Here is a 17,069-nt window from a genome sequence, read left to right as displayed (position 1 = left end):
TATGGACTTTGTTATAACAGCCGTAAATAGTTTAGTATTTTGTTACATTTATATAAGTTTCCTTCTTTCTTTACTCTTTTACATATTATTAAATAAATAAATAAATATGTATTTATATTTATATTTAATTATATTTATGTTAGGGGCCAGGGTCGGGGTCGTCCCTAGTCTCGTGTTGCCAACAAGGATAAAAGTTTCCTCATTCCCTCCCCCATTCTCCGTATATTTAAGGACTTTCTGCCTCGTTCAAGGCAGGTCTCTATGGGACTCCAACCCCGCAGGTTAAATGAATATCTCTACCTCCAACACCCGACCTCTTCACATCTATCCTATTTTGATAATTATTTTAGAACTTACATATTTCTCTAATAATGTGGTTCAAATGCAATACTTTAATAAATGATCCAAAAGGAAAAGTGATTATCGATGGGGTTTTTAGGATATTTGTCAAGTGTTATTAAATAAGGGTGTTGGGAGACGTTTTTACAAAAGTGAGCCTTCATCTCTTTCACCTTCTTCTTCTGCCATTGACCTAGCCGCGGCCAACTCCCCACCTTCTACGAGCTGCTTTCGTCGGTAGGAGTTCTGCCGCCGCACGCTCGGTCAGCCACCGCTCCGAACGCACGCCGCAAGTCGCACGTAGTCTGCCGCTGTTGTCCGTCGTTCTTCAAGCCTCTCACAGTCACCTATTGTGACGTCACCGGTGCTAGCCTTGTTTGAATCGTAGTTTCAAGGTTCAGTTTGGTACTTTCTGGTGAGTTTTGTGGGTTTTCTTGAAGATTTATACTACCCACCTACGTTGGCTTCAAATTATTAATATCCATTATGTATGGTTAATTGGGATTTTAGAGCCTTGTTAACTGTTGTCCGACGGTAATTGAGGAGTGTTTTGTCTAATTTTGGTGAGTGTATGTGAGAACTACAAGTTTGTCTTTAGAATTTTGGTTTAAGGGTTGAATACCCATGAATTTGGGAAATAAAATTTTGGGTAAAGTGTGTTCTTGGGTTATTTTGGTAACCCGTTAATTATGAGTTTGGATATATGGTTTTGTGGTAACTCGGCTGTTTTCATTCTTGAGTAGTTGAGTTTTTTGAATGATTCATTCAGCTACTGAAAAATCCCATCTCCATTGACCATTCGTTCACAAATTCTGAATTTTCATAATGAACAACTTGTTCTTTTCCTCCTTAATTCTTCAATACCGATGCCAAAGCCCCAAGCTTTTTCTGTACCATCAATGGCGAGGAATAGCCAAGGTTCGTCTCAAATGGGTTAAGAATCGGAGTCTCGATCACATCATTGACACGGAGACTGATTTGAAGGCCGCTTGCCTTCTCAAGAACGCCATTAAGCGCTCCTCTACTGGCTTTATCACTGCCAAATCCATCGCCAATTGGCAAAAGCTACTTGGCCTCACCATCCCTGTTATTCGATTCATTCGGAGGTACCCAACTCTCTTTCACGAATTTCCTCATTCTCGTTATGCTAATCTGCCTTGCTTTCGTTTGACGGATACCGCACTACTGTTAGATCAGGAAGAGAGTAGTATACATCAATTTCACGAGAGTGACACTGTTGAAAGACTTTGTAGAGTGCTTATGATGATGAAAACTAGGGTTCTTCCACTTCAATCCTTGCGTCCCTTAGAATGGGATCTTGGTCTGCCATGTGATTTTGAGAGGTCATTGGTTCCAAGGTATCCAGATCATTTTCAATTATTTAAGGCCTCCAATGGGGATTGGTGTCTCCGGCTTAAGGAATGGCGTGAGGAATTTGCAGTTTCAGCCTTGCAAAGGAGCAATGAGAGTTCTGGATTGGGGGATGCATATAGGCAATTCAAAAGGGGGTGTACCACATTGGCTTTTCCTCTGAGTTTTCCAAGGGGATATGGGGCACAGAATAAGGTAAAAGCTTGGATGGAAGAGTTTCAGAAGTTACCTTACATTTCTCCATATGAGAGTTGTAGGCAGATCGATCCCAATAGTGATCTCATGGAGAAAAGAGTTGTTGGGGTTCTACATGAGCTTTTGAGTTTGACTCTTCACAAAAAAACTAAAAGAAACTATTTGAGAAGCTTGAGAGAGGAAATGAATCTCCCTCACAAGTTCACTCGAATCTTCACCCGATATCCTGGAATTTTTTATCTCTCCTTGAAGTGTAAGACCACCACTGTGTCTCTCAAAGAGGGGTATCAACAAGGAAAGCTAGTGACCCCTCATCCGTTGACATGTGTAAGGGAGAAGTTTTATCATGTCATGAAGACTGGGCTGTTATACCGTGGGAAAGGCGCTGCATTGTTGGAAAAGGAGGGCATTTTGCTTAATAATACAGCAGAGGAGGCGGAGGCGGAAGGTGGTTCAAATACTGAATCAGATGAGATAGGTTATGATGAATGTTTGGAGGATGACAACTCACAATTAGAGGAATCTGATTCAGATTAATAGACCAAACATTGGACTCAGATAAATGGATCCTTCCTTTGCTAGTTGGCCAAAAAGAGGCACAAAAATCAATGCCTCCGGCTCCTATTTATCTATATGAAAAACGTGAGCTTGCTCTTTTCCTTATGTTTATTTATCCTTATTGCTTCTTGCTCGAAAAAAGTTGTGTAGCAATGCTAAAGTCTTATAGTTTTTTTTTTCTCTTTAACACAAGTTAATTCTTCATCATTTTTGTTCCACTATTTAAATCGATACTCTGTTTCATATGGATCCCTACATTCCTACGTTCCATTTGGGTTTGCTGGAGGACCCTAAAAGTTTGGGAAATTAGGCAGCAATTGATTTGATTGCAATTTAGGCAGATTGAGTGATATCTTTTGTTTTTCTTTTAGCTTCATTAGTAGATGTCTCCATTTGAGAGATCAACATTGTCCCATATTATAAAATGTTTTATAGTTTATGCGATAAAGACATAAGCTATTGAGGAGAGAAATGGTTTCTAGTGAACAGAGATTTGGAAAGATGGTATTATGCACTATTCCCGACTCTCAAAAAGAAATGCAGAAGCTTTGCTATATAAAAAACAACTTATTTTTCATACTTCATACGTTCATACTCAAAACTTGATCCAGTAGAAAGTTGAAGAGGATGTGGCTGGTAAAGAAATTATTTATTTTCTTCTTTCTATGGATTGGAGTAACTACTAAGTTCTATTATACTTCGAGAAAAAGTTGTTCTGGCACATGTTTTCAAGAAATTCAGACATTGTGATGCATTTTGTTTGTTTTTCTTTCTGTTTGAAACCATATCTGGAAGGTTTATGGTTAGCTTGTAAGATAAACAAGCCCTAAATTATACATGGCCTTCGAGGTGTTAGTGTTGTATCAAACTGTTGGATTCTTACCATAGCTGATTCAAAGAAAGATTGACTACCATAGCTGTTGAATTAGTTCATCAGAGCTAATGAATTTGTTCGTTTTTGTGTTGCAGAGAAGAAAAATATGGGTTTGAACCAAATTAGTTTCTTTAGAAGAAGCATTATTGTCAATAGCAAAGACCTAATACAACTGACATCTGTTTGAACATTTGCTGCCGGAGGCAAATCAAAGAAGGGATCTAAAGGGGGTGCAGCTGCTAATGCTCCTAAAGCGTCGATACTAAGTAAAGAGGTGACGTCTACTACTGTAATTGGTGCCAATATTCTCAAAGAAGTTGCAGACTCAAAACTTATGGCAGACTCAGGGTACTACTCTGTTTGGCTGTGGCATTTGCTTGATAAACATCCACCTCTAAGCAAGCACATTGCGGAGGAAGAATGTCAGAAACCCTTTCCCAACGGATCTCAAACACTTCGGTAAATTGGATAGTCGAGAAAGAATCAAGGAAAACAGCTTTATTAAGGCCAAGAGTTGATGTAACAATTTAGTTAGAGGCACACTTTCTTATTGTTCCCCTTGTGGATGTAAAGCCCCTCATGTGGAATGATTGTTAATAACTAGCAAGTCTCATCTTTGTTGATTTGTGCTGCTATCACATTTTCTTTCTTTCTGATGGCTTTCAAAGTCCATTTATGAAATTTACAAACAAGCAGGTATTGAGTAACCTCTGAAATTTGAGTAGATACTTGGGATTTGAGCAGGAAAAACAATGATTTTAAGTTACTATTTTCTAAATGTTTACTAAATGTTTATGAAGTTTAAGCTTTCATGTTATTGTTCATTATTTATTGTTTCCAAAGATTTATGAATATTATTTTTGAAAGGTTTATAAAAAGTTATTTGGAAAAATTATCACTCATTGAGCTTGTTTAGTTCATATACTTGAAAATGTTTTGGGGTTTTAACTCAAATGGCCTAATTTGACCTATGAATTTACACAATGGGTTTAATTTGGTCATATATTACACAAAAGTTCCAAATTGGCTTAGTTTGGTCTACGAATTTACACAATGGGCCTAATTTGACTATATATTACACAAAAATCCTAAATTGGCTAATTTATTTCATAAAAGTATGGTCTATTTTATTACAATACCCATCATTATTAATTTACAAAACAAATTGAAAACTAAAGGAAACTGATAGGTTGATAGTGTGAAAAGGGGGCACATAAGGAAAGCGCACAACGGGCGGAAAAAATAACATCTTTCTCTAATTCTTTTGCAGACATTTACCGTCAACCAAATTAGGTCATTAGGGTTTTCATTTGCTCATTGTTCCGCAGACCTTCAAAGTTCAAGCCTGTTGAGAAAAAATATTTCCTTCCGGTGAGTGTTTTTTTTTATATTTCTTATATGAAATTAAAAGGGGTATATATGCAATCAAATCTTATTTATTTATAGACTTAAACAGTCTTCTTCACACTATATTATTTACAAAATTAGAATGTCGAAGAAGTTAGGGATCTGGTGATAATTATCTGTTTAAATCACCTTAAAGTGTCGAGGCTCTGTGCAAAACAAAAATTAAGTAATGCATGATGTATATATTTCCTGATTAAACCACCATTTTAAAGTGTGTATATATTGAAGTGTTGATTTACTGTTTAAACAACAAATTTAAAGTGTTTATTTTCTGTGTAAACAACAAATTAAGTAATGCATGGTGTATATATTTCTTCCTGATGGTTCCTGATGCTGTATATTTCTTCCTATGTAAAATACAATTAAAAGTGTAGATTATATGTGTAAACAACATATTGTATCATAGTACGTAGGAAAAGGTTGAAAAATAAAATGGTTCGTAGAAGTGAAAGATGCCTAAGATCAAGGCTAAAAAATATTATATCAAACAAGCATGATTCTATTGTGATTGACGATAATATCGATTCTTACTTTCTGAAATTGAATTTTAAATAGTAGAAATAGTAAACACACAAATATAATATGTGTATATGGTAGGAGGAAGTAAGAAATGAAGAACCAATGGAATACCAACCACTACAAACTATATATCTAGGAGATGATGAAGAAGAGTTAAGAGGACCTACAGGTACACAGATCGTTGTGTACCAGGATCAAAAATTTGTGAAAACGGATATGGTGTTCGAAACACCGGAAGCAAAAATGCCAAAAAAACAACAAAGGAAAACAATCGAAAACAGTAAGTATATTTTATATTAACTCCTGTATATATTTTATATGCTATTTGCTGATGATTTAATTATATTTGTTTATAGATTAATGAAGGAGAAACATCCTATGATGTGCCACTAAACTTCTCATCAGAGTCTGATGAGGTTTAATTATGATCTGTATTAATTGAAAATGTTTTATTGTACAAATGATATTCAATTTTATGTATGAATTGAAACTAACTTTAATGGTATTCGATTATCTACAGGACAATGTACCAATAGTAAAAATGAGATTGTTCGAACGTGTGTTGAAGGGGAAAGGGAAGAAAACTCAAACTAAAATTGTACGTATATATGAAATGTAGGTATCTAAGAAACTATCGTTACATTACTATAAGCTTCTTATTATTTATATGAAATGTAGGTATCTAATAAGAGAAAGTTAGAGAAAGTTGTCAAAGCAAGGGAAGAGAAGAAGGATAATAGTAAAAAGATAAAAGAAAAAAAAGTGATAAGAAAGAAGAAGTGGGAAAACAAGGAAGTACAAATGTGAAGAGTCGAGGAAGAAAATCAATTAAAAAGGTATGTAAAATATATGTATATAATACTTCAGTTGAGTAAAGTGTAGCTAATTATCACTAGCAAATGATCTTATAATTTAAAATGTATATTACCAATATTGTTTTAGAAATCGACTGAGGAGAAAAGGAGGAGGAAAAACACAGTCGAGAATGAGGATGATTATAAGATAGTCATTAGGTTATTGAAATATACTTAGTGTAATATAATATATATATTACGTATACATAATGATATTATCCTTGAAATTATGTTTGGTGCATCATTGATCCTGAAAAAGAGTCAATGATCAAGAGTGCAAAAATTAAACATCTTGCAAGGTAGATGTCATTAGAAATATAAAAAGAAAATTAAATACTAGAGAATTAGAAGTATTTAGAAATACGACTTTTGGTAGTTTTCTAAACCTTAAATTCTAAAAAATGTAGAGCCAACTCCTATACCACATCATCAGACGTCAATGTATATTGACAAATGACGATGAGTTGTGGTTTAACTTCGAATGAACTATAGCCAAATTTGGCATCAGGGAATTCGAGGCCATAACCAGTCTGAATTATGGTCCCTTGCTAACCGTAGATAATTCTAAGGTGATGAAAAAAATTTATGTCCAAGTACTTCAAGAACGAAGACCCTATACTGAGGTCAAGGTCTCATTTTTATTTAATGAATCTAAAAAACTGAAGGATGAAGATGAAATAAAAATGGCTAAAATATACTTCTTAGAGAATTTCCTCATTGGAAAACAATTCACCACCAGATGTGATTTGGAATACATCAAATTACTGGATGATGAAAAACAGTTTGATGTGTTTCCATGGGAAATGATAGGGTATAATGATCTCATAGATTCTATTAAAAAAATCTATAAAAAACCTTTCTGCCCTAGCTGTTGGAATCTCTAGATTTGCTTACTGTCTATTAGTATGGGTGTGTAAGTGCGTCCCACTATTGACTGATCATTCAATATTTTGTGCACAAAGAATTAATCACAAGAAGATATGCATGCTGAACTGGGTAGTTGACAAGCCACCCATAATGGAAAGAACTAGCATAAAGGGTTTTTGACAATGAACATGTTTGATAGGAACTTTATATTCTATACTTACTGATAATATTTTATATGTATATGCATATAGTATAAACTCATATCTAAATGTCATTTCTGAAACAGTTCCAATACAAGACCATGTTTCCTGATGATGAATTCATGGAACGAAGCACGTTCCATGAAACGAAAATGAGGGAGGAAACTAATGAAAGATTTGAGAGAGGAGAATGCTCACGGCAACCTAAGGAATCCAATGAGAAAGTTTCTGAATACTTCCTCAAATTTCAAGAAGTAATGATGACCAACAATCAATCTTTAAATATGAAATTGGACGAACTGATTCTTGAGGTCGAAGGTCTAAAAAATATGTTGAAAGATAAGGAAAGAAAAACAGTGGAAAATAATGAAACCATACAAAGGGATGAGAATAATGAATGAGGTGAAGGGTATAGAAATAATGAGAATGATGGAGGTGAAGTTGATAGGGATGAGAATAATCAGCAGGTAGATTCTATTCATCTCTATATTATGATCTATGGATTCATCTGTATATTAGTCATATATATATGTATATTTTGCATACTAACTTTACTGATGATCAGGATGGAAATGATGAAACAGAAAATGAAGAACAAGAGGTATATTAGACAGTTATATAGCTGTATATTTTAAATTAAAAATGTGTATATTAAATACTAATTATGAAGATGATCAGGGAGAACAAAATGATTTGTTAGATGATGTAGTATATAGCACTGCTCTACTTAATGAAGTAGACAAAATTGAAAAAGGAAGCAATTAAAATGAAGATAAGTAATTTAGTCACTATAATTATTATTTTTAATTTATATGTTTTTTGAAACTATTATAAATTAGGCTAAATGTGCTTTGTGTAGAAGAAAAAATAGGAAAAAAGATCTGCTCAAAGACCTGTAGCTGTTAGGAGTGCTACAATTCCTGTTTGTATGTTTCAAATGTTGATCATATGTATGTCGTAATATTGAAATTGTACATTCCTAATTCTTCACTAAAATAATAGGCTCGAGGTAGAGATATTGCTTATTAACAAGCAGTGAGAAAGAGTATGAAGAGAGGAAAATTACCTTCTAGGATATTGAGATCGATCGCCTTTTACAACGAAATTTGGATCGATGGAGCCAAAGAAGGAAAAAAATAGAGTTGAATATGCAAGGATTTGAAGCACCAAGTTTTAAATTGCTTTCCCAATGTCTGTAGTACATGTTCAATGGATTATGTTATTTGGATTTGAAGGAACAAGTTCTAAGATTGTAATTTGGATTATGTTCATTGGATTGTAATTTGGATTATGTTGTTTGGATTATGTTCATTGGAACAGCTTTGAAATTTTATAACTTTTATAAATTGTATATTGTGTTTGTTAATTATACAAAAAAGTTCTTTGGTGACAAGATGTTATAAATTGAATGCTTTATTTATCTAAAGGAACATGACTCTATTTGTTGAAAGTATGTTTGGGATGTAGCAATATTTTTTAGGTTATGGAAAATGAAAGAAATCTGATAATAAACTTTGTGACTGTGATAGTATATATTAAATAATGTAGTGTATATCAGGATATTATACATTTTAATATGAAGTTTATAGACATGGAAACTGTGATCAAATGTTTATGTTAAGTATATTTGCAATATTATTACGTTATGATTTTGTAATACAAAGTTTGAACTAGAAAACAAAGGAAAATAATGTATACATCATTGATAAATATGGAATTTTAAGGAATTTAGTGGATAATTAAAAAATAAAATTGGAATGTTTTGTATAAATTTTGTTCCTATATATATAATAATATTGTGTATATAACGTATAATAAACATTATAACTGAATATATATTAAAATGGAAATAATATAATGTGGTCAAAAAATAGGAAAATGGTGTCGCGTATATTTTCAATAATATGAGGTATATAACATCAGATAACTAAGAAAAATAATGTAAAGATAATTCTAGAAATATGGATTTTTTTTTCCAAAATTGAGCCCAGGTTTATAGTTGAAATTAACATTGTAACAACATTACAATATAAAAAATTTAATTATAAGTATAAAACATAATAAATATGTATTAATCTAGTTCAATAAGGAAAACTTGCATCTCTTGCGTTATGACCAACACATCCACAACGGAAACATTTAATGCATCTCTTGAACTCCATTTTTTTAAGGAATTCTAATCTTCTTCGATCAACCAACTGCACATTTTACATTAGGTGGAAGGATACAATGGACATAATATCATCAGATATTTGCCATTGACGATGATCGCCTAAGGAATTTATTACGCCTCTATGTATTGAACTCAAAGTGATCAAGTAAAGAGGTGAGACATATGACTTGATTGGAAAATGTTTCATGGTGAAAACAGCACATGCATGCTCACAAGGTATTTCAAATATATCTCACATCCTACAACTACAAACCTTCGTAGGTAAGTAAATAACATATTGGGAGGTTCCATCTATGATCTAGTATTTCATGTTATAAATCGAATTAACCTACATTGCAAATATATAAAAGAATTATATAATGTATATATGAAATACGGTGATGTATATTTTAAGCATACGCAATTATAAATATATTGAGCATACCTTCATTGATCAACTACGTTCAATCTGTTCCCTTAATATACCTTCAATGTTTTGGTAAAATCAGTCACTTGATAATCAGCTTCAATTCTTCATTCAAAAAACCATCTTTGCAACATCATTAGCAAAACCTCAAACATTGAACATATTGGTAACTCCTTAGCCTTTAGTATAGTAGAATTCAAACTCTCAGATGTATTAGTGGTCATGACATTATATCTCCTACGTGGTGAGTAGGCATGAGACCACTTAGCAAAACCAATGGATTCAAGCTCCTCAAGTATACCAGGGGTAGAAGATTCCAACAACGCATTTCGTGTTTGAAGTCTACAATATTAAAAGCCTTCCCACATGCATGAAATACAATATCGACTATTCTTTTATACTTCAACTTCTGATTCCTGAGTAAATGAACAAGACACATGCAATGTAGAACATTAGGAAATACTACCTCTATGACTTTGCATATACTTTTATGCCTATCAAATACTATGAAAACCTCATTCTAACCACCTATAATTCTCTTTAATTGGTTGTATAACCAGGTCCATGAGGAATCATTCTCAGAATCCACAACACAAAAGGCTAGTGGAAAAATCTGATCATTGTCATTAGATGTTGAAGCAGATAATAGAGTACCATCGTACTTATTCTTCAGACTTGTTCCATCAATTGAAATGACTGGACGGCAATGTTGCCAACAAAAAATAGAAGCAGATAATGCCATGAAGAAGTAAAGAAATATACTATCGATATCAACTTTGTATTTAACAACAGAACCTATCAACATAAAAATAGTTTAAACATATGACGAAAACATGTTAAGGAAATAATGACGAAATTTTTTTGAAATAAATGACTAAGTATATTGTGAATATACCTGAATTGTTGAGTTTCAATATGTATGCAAATTGGGGTATCATCTTGTAGGAATCCTCTAAAAATCCGCGAATATCATCCAACGTAGCCTCACGAGCACACCATGCTTTTTGGTAAGATATACTTAAACCATGTTTAGCACGAACGTAATGAACTATATATTTGGGAGTTGACAATTCATAACCAAGTAAAGATATTTTGTTATTAATTAGGTTCTTGATAACAGTAAAGGTGGCATGTCTATGATATGTTGGCAACGAGTTGGCATGTCTATGATCTGTTAATCGAACATCTACTGAACATGTATGTTCAGAATCAAACCTAGTAAGAACCCATTATCCCCATAAATACAACAAGAAGCACGCAAGGACCATTTGCAATTTTCAATTGCGCATTGCAAAATCATAACTTCCTTTTTTATTTCAGCGTAACGTATTGAAAATTATCTCTAAAAGCAATGACTTGGATGCACTGTTTGAACAAATATTTTGTTGAAAACATGTCCTGGTCTTTCAGTGCAAAGTTGAAATCTACCTTAGACATATCTATGTTTCCAAAAAAACCAACTCCCATAATCATGGATTTGAGTTTGAAAAGAACTTGACGATGATGAACCCAAGCAAATAGATAAAGGGCCAATAGAATGAACAATAAGGACAATATAACGCTCAACATTCGATGTTATTATATGGTAAACCCATTTAACATCATTATCATTCGTTATAACCAAATCCTTCTTAACACATTCTATAGGATCTAGGTAAAGGTTGTTGGGGTTAATGTCCTAAATCTCGTGGTCTTGTAGTTTGTAATTGTATATATTATACAAACTTTTTATTTATCTAATAAAATAAATTTTTTATTTTATTTGACATTTAGTCGCATTAATCCACAAAACCAATAAACTAACATACAAGGTTATCTTCTGTAACCTATACATGTATGTGGAGAGATACAAGTGGATTATGTTTAAGTGATAACCTAAATGATCTATAGTAAATGGATAATGTTGGATACCTTATCCTACTGACACTACAAATACGGCCTGCTTTATAGTTGTTACAATTGTTCTAAAGTGCTACAAAGGAGTTTATCCAAATCATTCATGTCGAGAAATTAGAGCGGGGGTATTCTATACAAAGAGTTTGTATAAGATTGGACCATGAAATGAATAGTCTCTCTTATTAACACCGTTACTAGTTAAGATTACATTTCACCAGGATGACAATAGGTGACTTGACCTGAAATCCTAAGTGAATTGTGAACTCCTGCCTATGAAGGCAGTTCTTTGATTTGCATGGATGAGAGTGGCCTATATCACCGACTCAATATGCCTACCATTTTGGGGATTCATCTAATTGCGGAGCTAGGAACACAGCTACATAAGAAGGAATTCACTCATTTTCTATAAATAGACTAAATAGAGAAATTGCTCTCTTAAGGGCTTGAACAATGTGGCGCCACACCCTCTCTTGGTCTGAGAGGAGTTTTAGTTATAGTAGAACTATAATTATTGTTCATTAGATGAATCAGTGGTACTTAAGGAGTTAGATGTAATTATAGGGGCAAAACGGTAATTTTTGGCCTAGCTGTACTTACGAGCAATTTGTGAACGGTCATTGTACTGTTGATTGGTTATATCTAGTGGACACAAAAATATATTTACAGTAAGAAGAGTGCAACTATTAGTCTTTAGTGTAATGAGTGATAGTTAATGAATAGAGATTAATTTAATTAAAAAGTTTAATTAATTAATTCCATTTCATTGAAGCTTCAATTTGTAGGTCCATAAGGTCCCCTTGTTAGCTCAATAAGGATAAATGAGAATCAAATTTGTTTTGGTTTAATTTGAATTGTTCAAATTGATTATAGGGAATAAATTGTATATGATACAATTAATATAATGTATTTGAGACATTATAATATAAAGTTTTTATGAGAGAAGTTAATATTTGAATATGATTCAAATAATAATAATAATAATATGAATAAGATTCATAAATAAACTATAGGTTAAAATTAATATGGATTCAATTATATTAGAACTATAGATCATATGAGAGAAAATGTGGGAATTCCATTCCTTCAATTGGTATCAGAGCCAAGTTGTGCAATCGTTTTTTCAATTTTTGAAACAAAATTCAGAGAAAATGTGGGTATTTTTTTTTCTTTGCATTTTTGAATGTGGGTTTGCAAAATAGATGTTTTCAATTTTGGCACCTTAGATCACAGTTTTCATTAATTTGATTGATGTAAGGGGCTGTTGTTTTGGCCATTTTAATTCTGTAATCGAGTTTGTAAGTATGTGTCGTTCGAGGAAAGTGTTGTTGGGAAGATGGATGATTTTTGGAGGCTTTACGGAGAATCTTTTCCAGTTCTGTATAGATTCAAATCTGTACAGCATTGTAGCAGCGTTTATTCTAAAAAAAATCGAAAACACATATATTGTTTATGCGCGCCTTTAATGTAACATTGATTTGTTTTTGGTGCAGTGGCTGGTCGTCCACCATTGTTATAGAAGGTCGTGGATTTGAATTCTAGAATGCATAGTTTTTCTTTTCTTTTTTGTTCTTTTTAATTTGATTATTTTTTGTAGGAGTGCCAAATTCGGTCTATTTTGCTATTTAATCGTGTATTGCATGTGATATTTGATTAAACCAATTATATGCATATTGTATGTCATATAGTTTAAAATCCCACCTTAGGATTATAATTATCATGCATCATTCTTAAATATAAGTGTTATATTTTAGTTGCATGATTTTCTAAGCATGCTCATACATCATATTTAATAAAATTGTTATATTATATGATAACATGTATAATTAATATTTCCATGCATCATCCTATATTTTAAAATGTTGTATTATATAGTTCGATTGATGAATGTGTTTATTTTTATTGCATTAATATAATTGTTGTATTGTGTGATGAAAATGGAAATGCATTGACCATGTCATTACTTAGTGAATATAATCATTATATTTATTAAATGACATTAGAAATGCATGTTTATAGATTTTAATTATTTTTTTTTTCTTATAAGTGTTATAAGTTTATGAATTTAGACTTAAAATCTATAATAAAGAGTTACATGCTAATATAAAGTCATAATTAGTTTAAAATAGTTTAGACCTTAATGAATAATATTTCTAATCTCATTAGAAATAGGATTAAATTTTTTTTTCGTTTTAATAGGATTAAAATGATGTCAATAAAATATTAAATTTATAAAATATTTGTCTATAAGGGACCTTTGTCTAAGGAAGGTTCTATCTAGGTTGGGGTACTTAAGTTAACGGTAACGAAACACCCCTACCTGGAAACTAACCTGGAAGGTGAATTAGTCAAACATTTTATAAGCATGCAATACATGATTATATTTATCACAGTGTTTGATGAACAATAATCATATATTGTTAAACTATCCAATATAAGAGTTATATTTGGGCCAATTTAACAATGGACTTAATAAATAATTAGCTGTATTTTCACGTTTCTCCTTAAACATTCACTTAGTAAGACTTATACTCAGCCTCGAGGCACCTTTGCTTGTGTCCCCCTACGAGTGGTGTTTGTGTAAGTTAATAACAAGGTGAATGGAGATAGTGTTTATAGTAAGTGGGAGAGGGATGTGTGTCAACACATCTCGCGGTCTCTTTCATTAGGTTCTAGTAAATTCTCATGCTCGGTCTCAAGGCACCTTTGCTTGTGTCCCCCTACGGAAGGTGTTTGCATTAGATTTTACTCAAACTCTAGAAATGGATAGGATTTCTTTAGTTTTTGCTCCAATTGGTTTTTTCCTTACGGATTACTTATTGGGACGGAACTCTAGAATCTAAAATGAAGGGTTACACTTACAATAAATTTTTAAGTAAGTTAATCATTTTTTGACTAAACAATGATGACTAACTATTATAGGAATAAGAGATATTTTGGTGTAATATTTAGTTGAGATTGTCTCAATTTAGTGAAGGGATAATTAATCACCCTACGAAGGTTTTTATCCTACCTCAATGAAGCATCATTGCAAAATAGATATCACTTAGGATATATTAAAATTTTGCTAAATTGATTGATTTTCTATATAGAAAATGTTAGTATAACTAATGTAAATAAATTGTATGTTTTCAGCAATTTGATAATGACAAGTGCTACTTTGAATATGCTGGCTGCTGACAATAATTGTGCATCTTGGAAAAATACTATCAACACTGTGCTAATCTATGACCTTAGATTTGTCCTAGTTGAGGAGTGTCCTCAAGTCCCAACTGCTAATGCAACTCGAACTGCTCAAGAAGCACATGAGCGTTGGGCCAAGGCAAATGAAAAAGCCCGAGCATACATCTTGACAAGCTTATCTGAAGTATTGACCAAGAAACATGAATCAATGCTCACTGCATGAGATTATGGACTCCTTGCAGGAGATTTTTGGTCAGGCCTCTTATCAGATCAAGCATGATGCTCTAAAATACATTTATAATGTCTGCATGAACGAGGATGCCTCAGTGCGAGAACATATTCTCAATATGATGGTTCATTTCAATGTAGCAGAAATGAATGGGGTTGTCATCAATGAAGCCAATCAGGTTAACTTTATTTTAGAATATCTGCCAGAGAGTTTCCTGCAATTTAGAAGCAATGTTGTTATGAATAAGATTGCGTATACCCTTACCACCCTTCTTAATGAGCTACAGACTTTTGAGTCTCTTATGAAAATTAAGGAATAGAATGGAGAGGCAAATGTTGCTACTTCCACAAGAAAGTTCCATAGAGGTTCGACCTCCGGAACTAAGTCTGTGCCTTCTTCATCTGGCAATAAGAAGTGGAAGAAGAAGAAGAAGAAGAAGGGTGACCAAGGAAATAAAGCTAACCCCGCTACTGCTAAAACAAGCAAAAAGCCAAGACTGCAAAGCGTATATGTTTCCATTACAACCAAGAGGGACATTGGAAAAGAAACTGTCCCAAGTACTTGGCATAAAAGAAAAAGGCCAAACAAGGTAAATATGATTTACTAGTGCTAGAGACTTGTTTAGTGGAAAATGATGATTCAACCTGAATAATAGATTCAGGTGCCATTAATCATGTTTGTTTTTCATTTTAGGAAATTAGTTCCTAGCTCCAGTCGGAGACTGGAGAGATGACGATGCAAGTTGGAACTGGGCATGTCGTCTCAGCGATTGCAATGGGAGGGCTTCGACTTTGTTTACAGAAATCTTTTCTTTTATTAGAAAATGTTTACGTTGTTTCTGATTTAAAAAGGAACTTGATTTCTGTAAAGTGCTTATTAGAACAATCTTACTCGTTAACTTATAATGCAAATAAAGTATTTGTTTGCAAAAATGGTGTTGAGATTTGTTCTGAAAAGTTAGAAAATAATCTTTATGGGTTAAGATCATTAACATCTAAAGACCTCCTTAATACTGAAATGTTCAAAACTGAAGTTACTCAAAATAAAAGACTTAAAATTTCTCCAAAAGAAAATGTTCGTCTTTGGCACCTAAGATTAAGACACATAAACCTGTATGTGAGTCATGCCTTGAAGGTAAGATGACAAAAGACCTTTTACTGGAAAAGGTTATAGGGACAAAGAACCCCTAGAACTTGTACATTCAGATTTATGTGGTCCTATGAATGTTAAAGTAAGAGGAGGATTTGAATAGTTCTATCACTTTTACTGATGATTATTCAAGATATGGGTATGTTTATTTAATGCAAGATAAGTTTGAAGCCCTTGAAAAGTTCAAGGAATATAAGGCTGAAGTTGAAAACGCATTCAATAAAACTATTAAAACATTTCAATCTGATCGAGGTGGAGAGTATATGGATTTGAAATTCCAAAACTATTTGATGGAATGTGGAATTGTATCCCAACACTCAATACTTGGCACACCACAACAGAATGATGTATCAGAAAGGAGAAATCAAACATTGTTGGACATGGTTCAGTCTATAATGAGTTACACTCACTTACCTAATTCGTTTGGGGTTATGCAGTGCAAACTGCATGCTATATTTTGAATTATGTTCCATCTAAAAGTGTTTCTGAAACACCTTTAAAATTATAGAATGGTCGTAAAGGTAGTTTACGTCATTTCAGAATCTAGGATTGTCCAGCACACGTGCTTGAGACTAATTCTAAGAAATTGGAACCTCGTTCAAAATTATGTTTATTTGTAGGCTTACCCCAAAGGAACTAGAGAAGGTTATTTCTATGATCCTAAAGATAATAAAGTGTTTGTATTGACAAATGCTACATTTTTAGAAGAGGACCACATAAGGGAGCACAAACCGGATAGTAAGAAAGTATTAAATGAACTTTTCAATGAAACTACTGAACTTTCAATAAGAGTTGTTGAAGAGCCTAGTACATTAACAAGAGTTGTTCATGTCGGTTCATCTACTAGGACAT

General features: G+C 32.9%; 1 protein-coding gene and 1 pseudogene across 1 annotated transcript; both read left to right on the top strand.

Moving 5' to 3' along the window:
• Positions 1-433: 433 nt before the first annotated feature.
• LOC103496725 (protein WHAT'S THIS FACTOR 9, mitochondrial) lies at positions 434-3,990 on the top strand. Its single transcript, XM_008458700.3, has 2 exons — positions 434-2,547; positions 3,433-3,990. Exon 1 carries the CDS (start codon positions 1,165-1,167, stop codon positions 2,440-2,442), a length of 1,278 nt encoding a protein of 425 aa, XP_008456922.2. The 5' UTR covers positions 434-1,164; the 3' UTR covers positions 2,443-2,547; positions 3,433-3,990.
• LOC103496726 (uncharacterized) lies at positions 3,433-3,990 on the top strand (annotated as a pseudogene).
• Positions 3,991-17,069: the final 13,079 nt, after the last annotated feature.

This window comes from Cucumis melo, chromosome 10, assembly GCF_025177605.1.
Source record: "Cucumis melo cultivar AY chromosome 10, USDA_Cmelo_AY_1.0, whole genome shotgun sequence".
In the NCBI taxonomy this organism is placed as follows: Eukaryota; Viridiplantae; Streptophyta; class Magnoliopsida; order Cucurbitales; family Cucurbitaceae; genus Cucumis; species Cucumis melo.
Note: the sequence above shows the minus strand (reverse complement) of the source record. Positions and strands in the feature narration are given on the sequence as shown.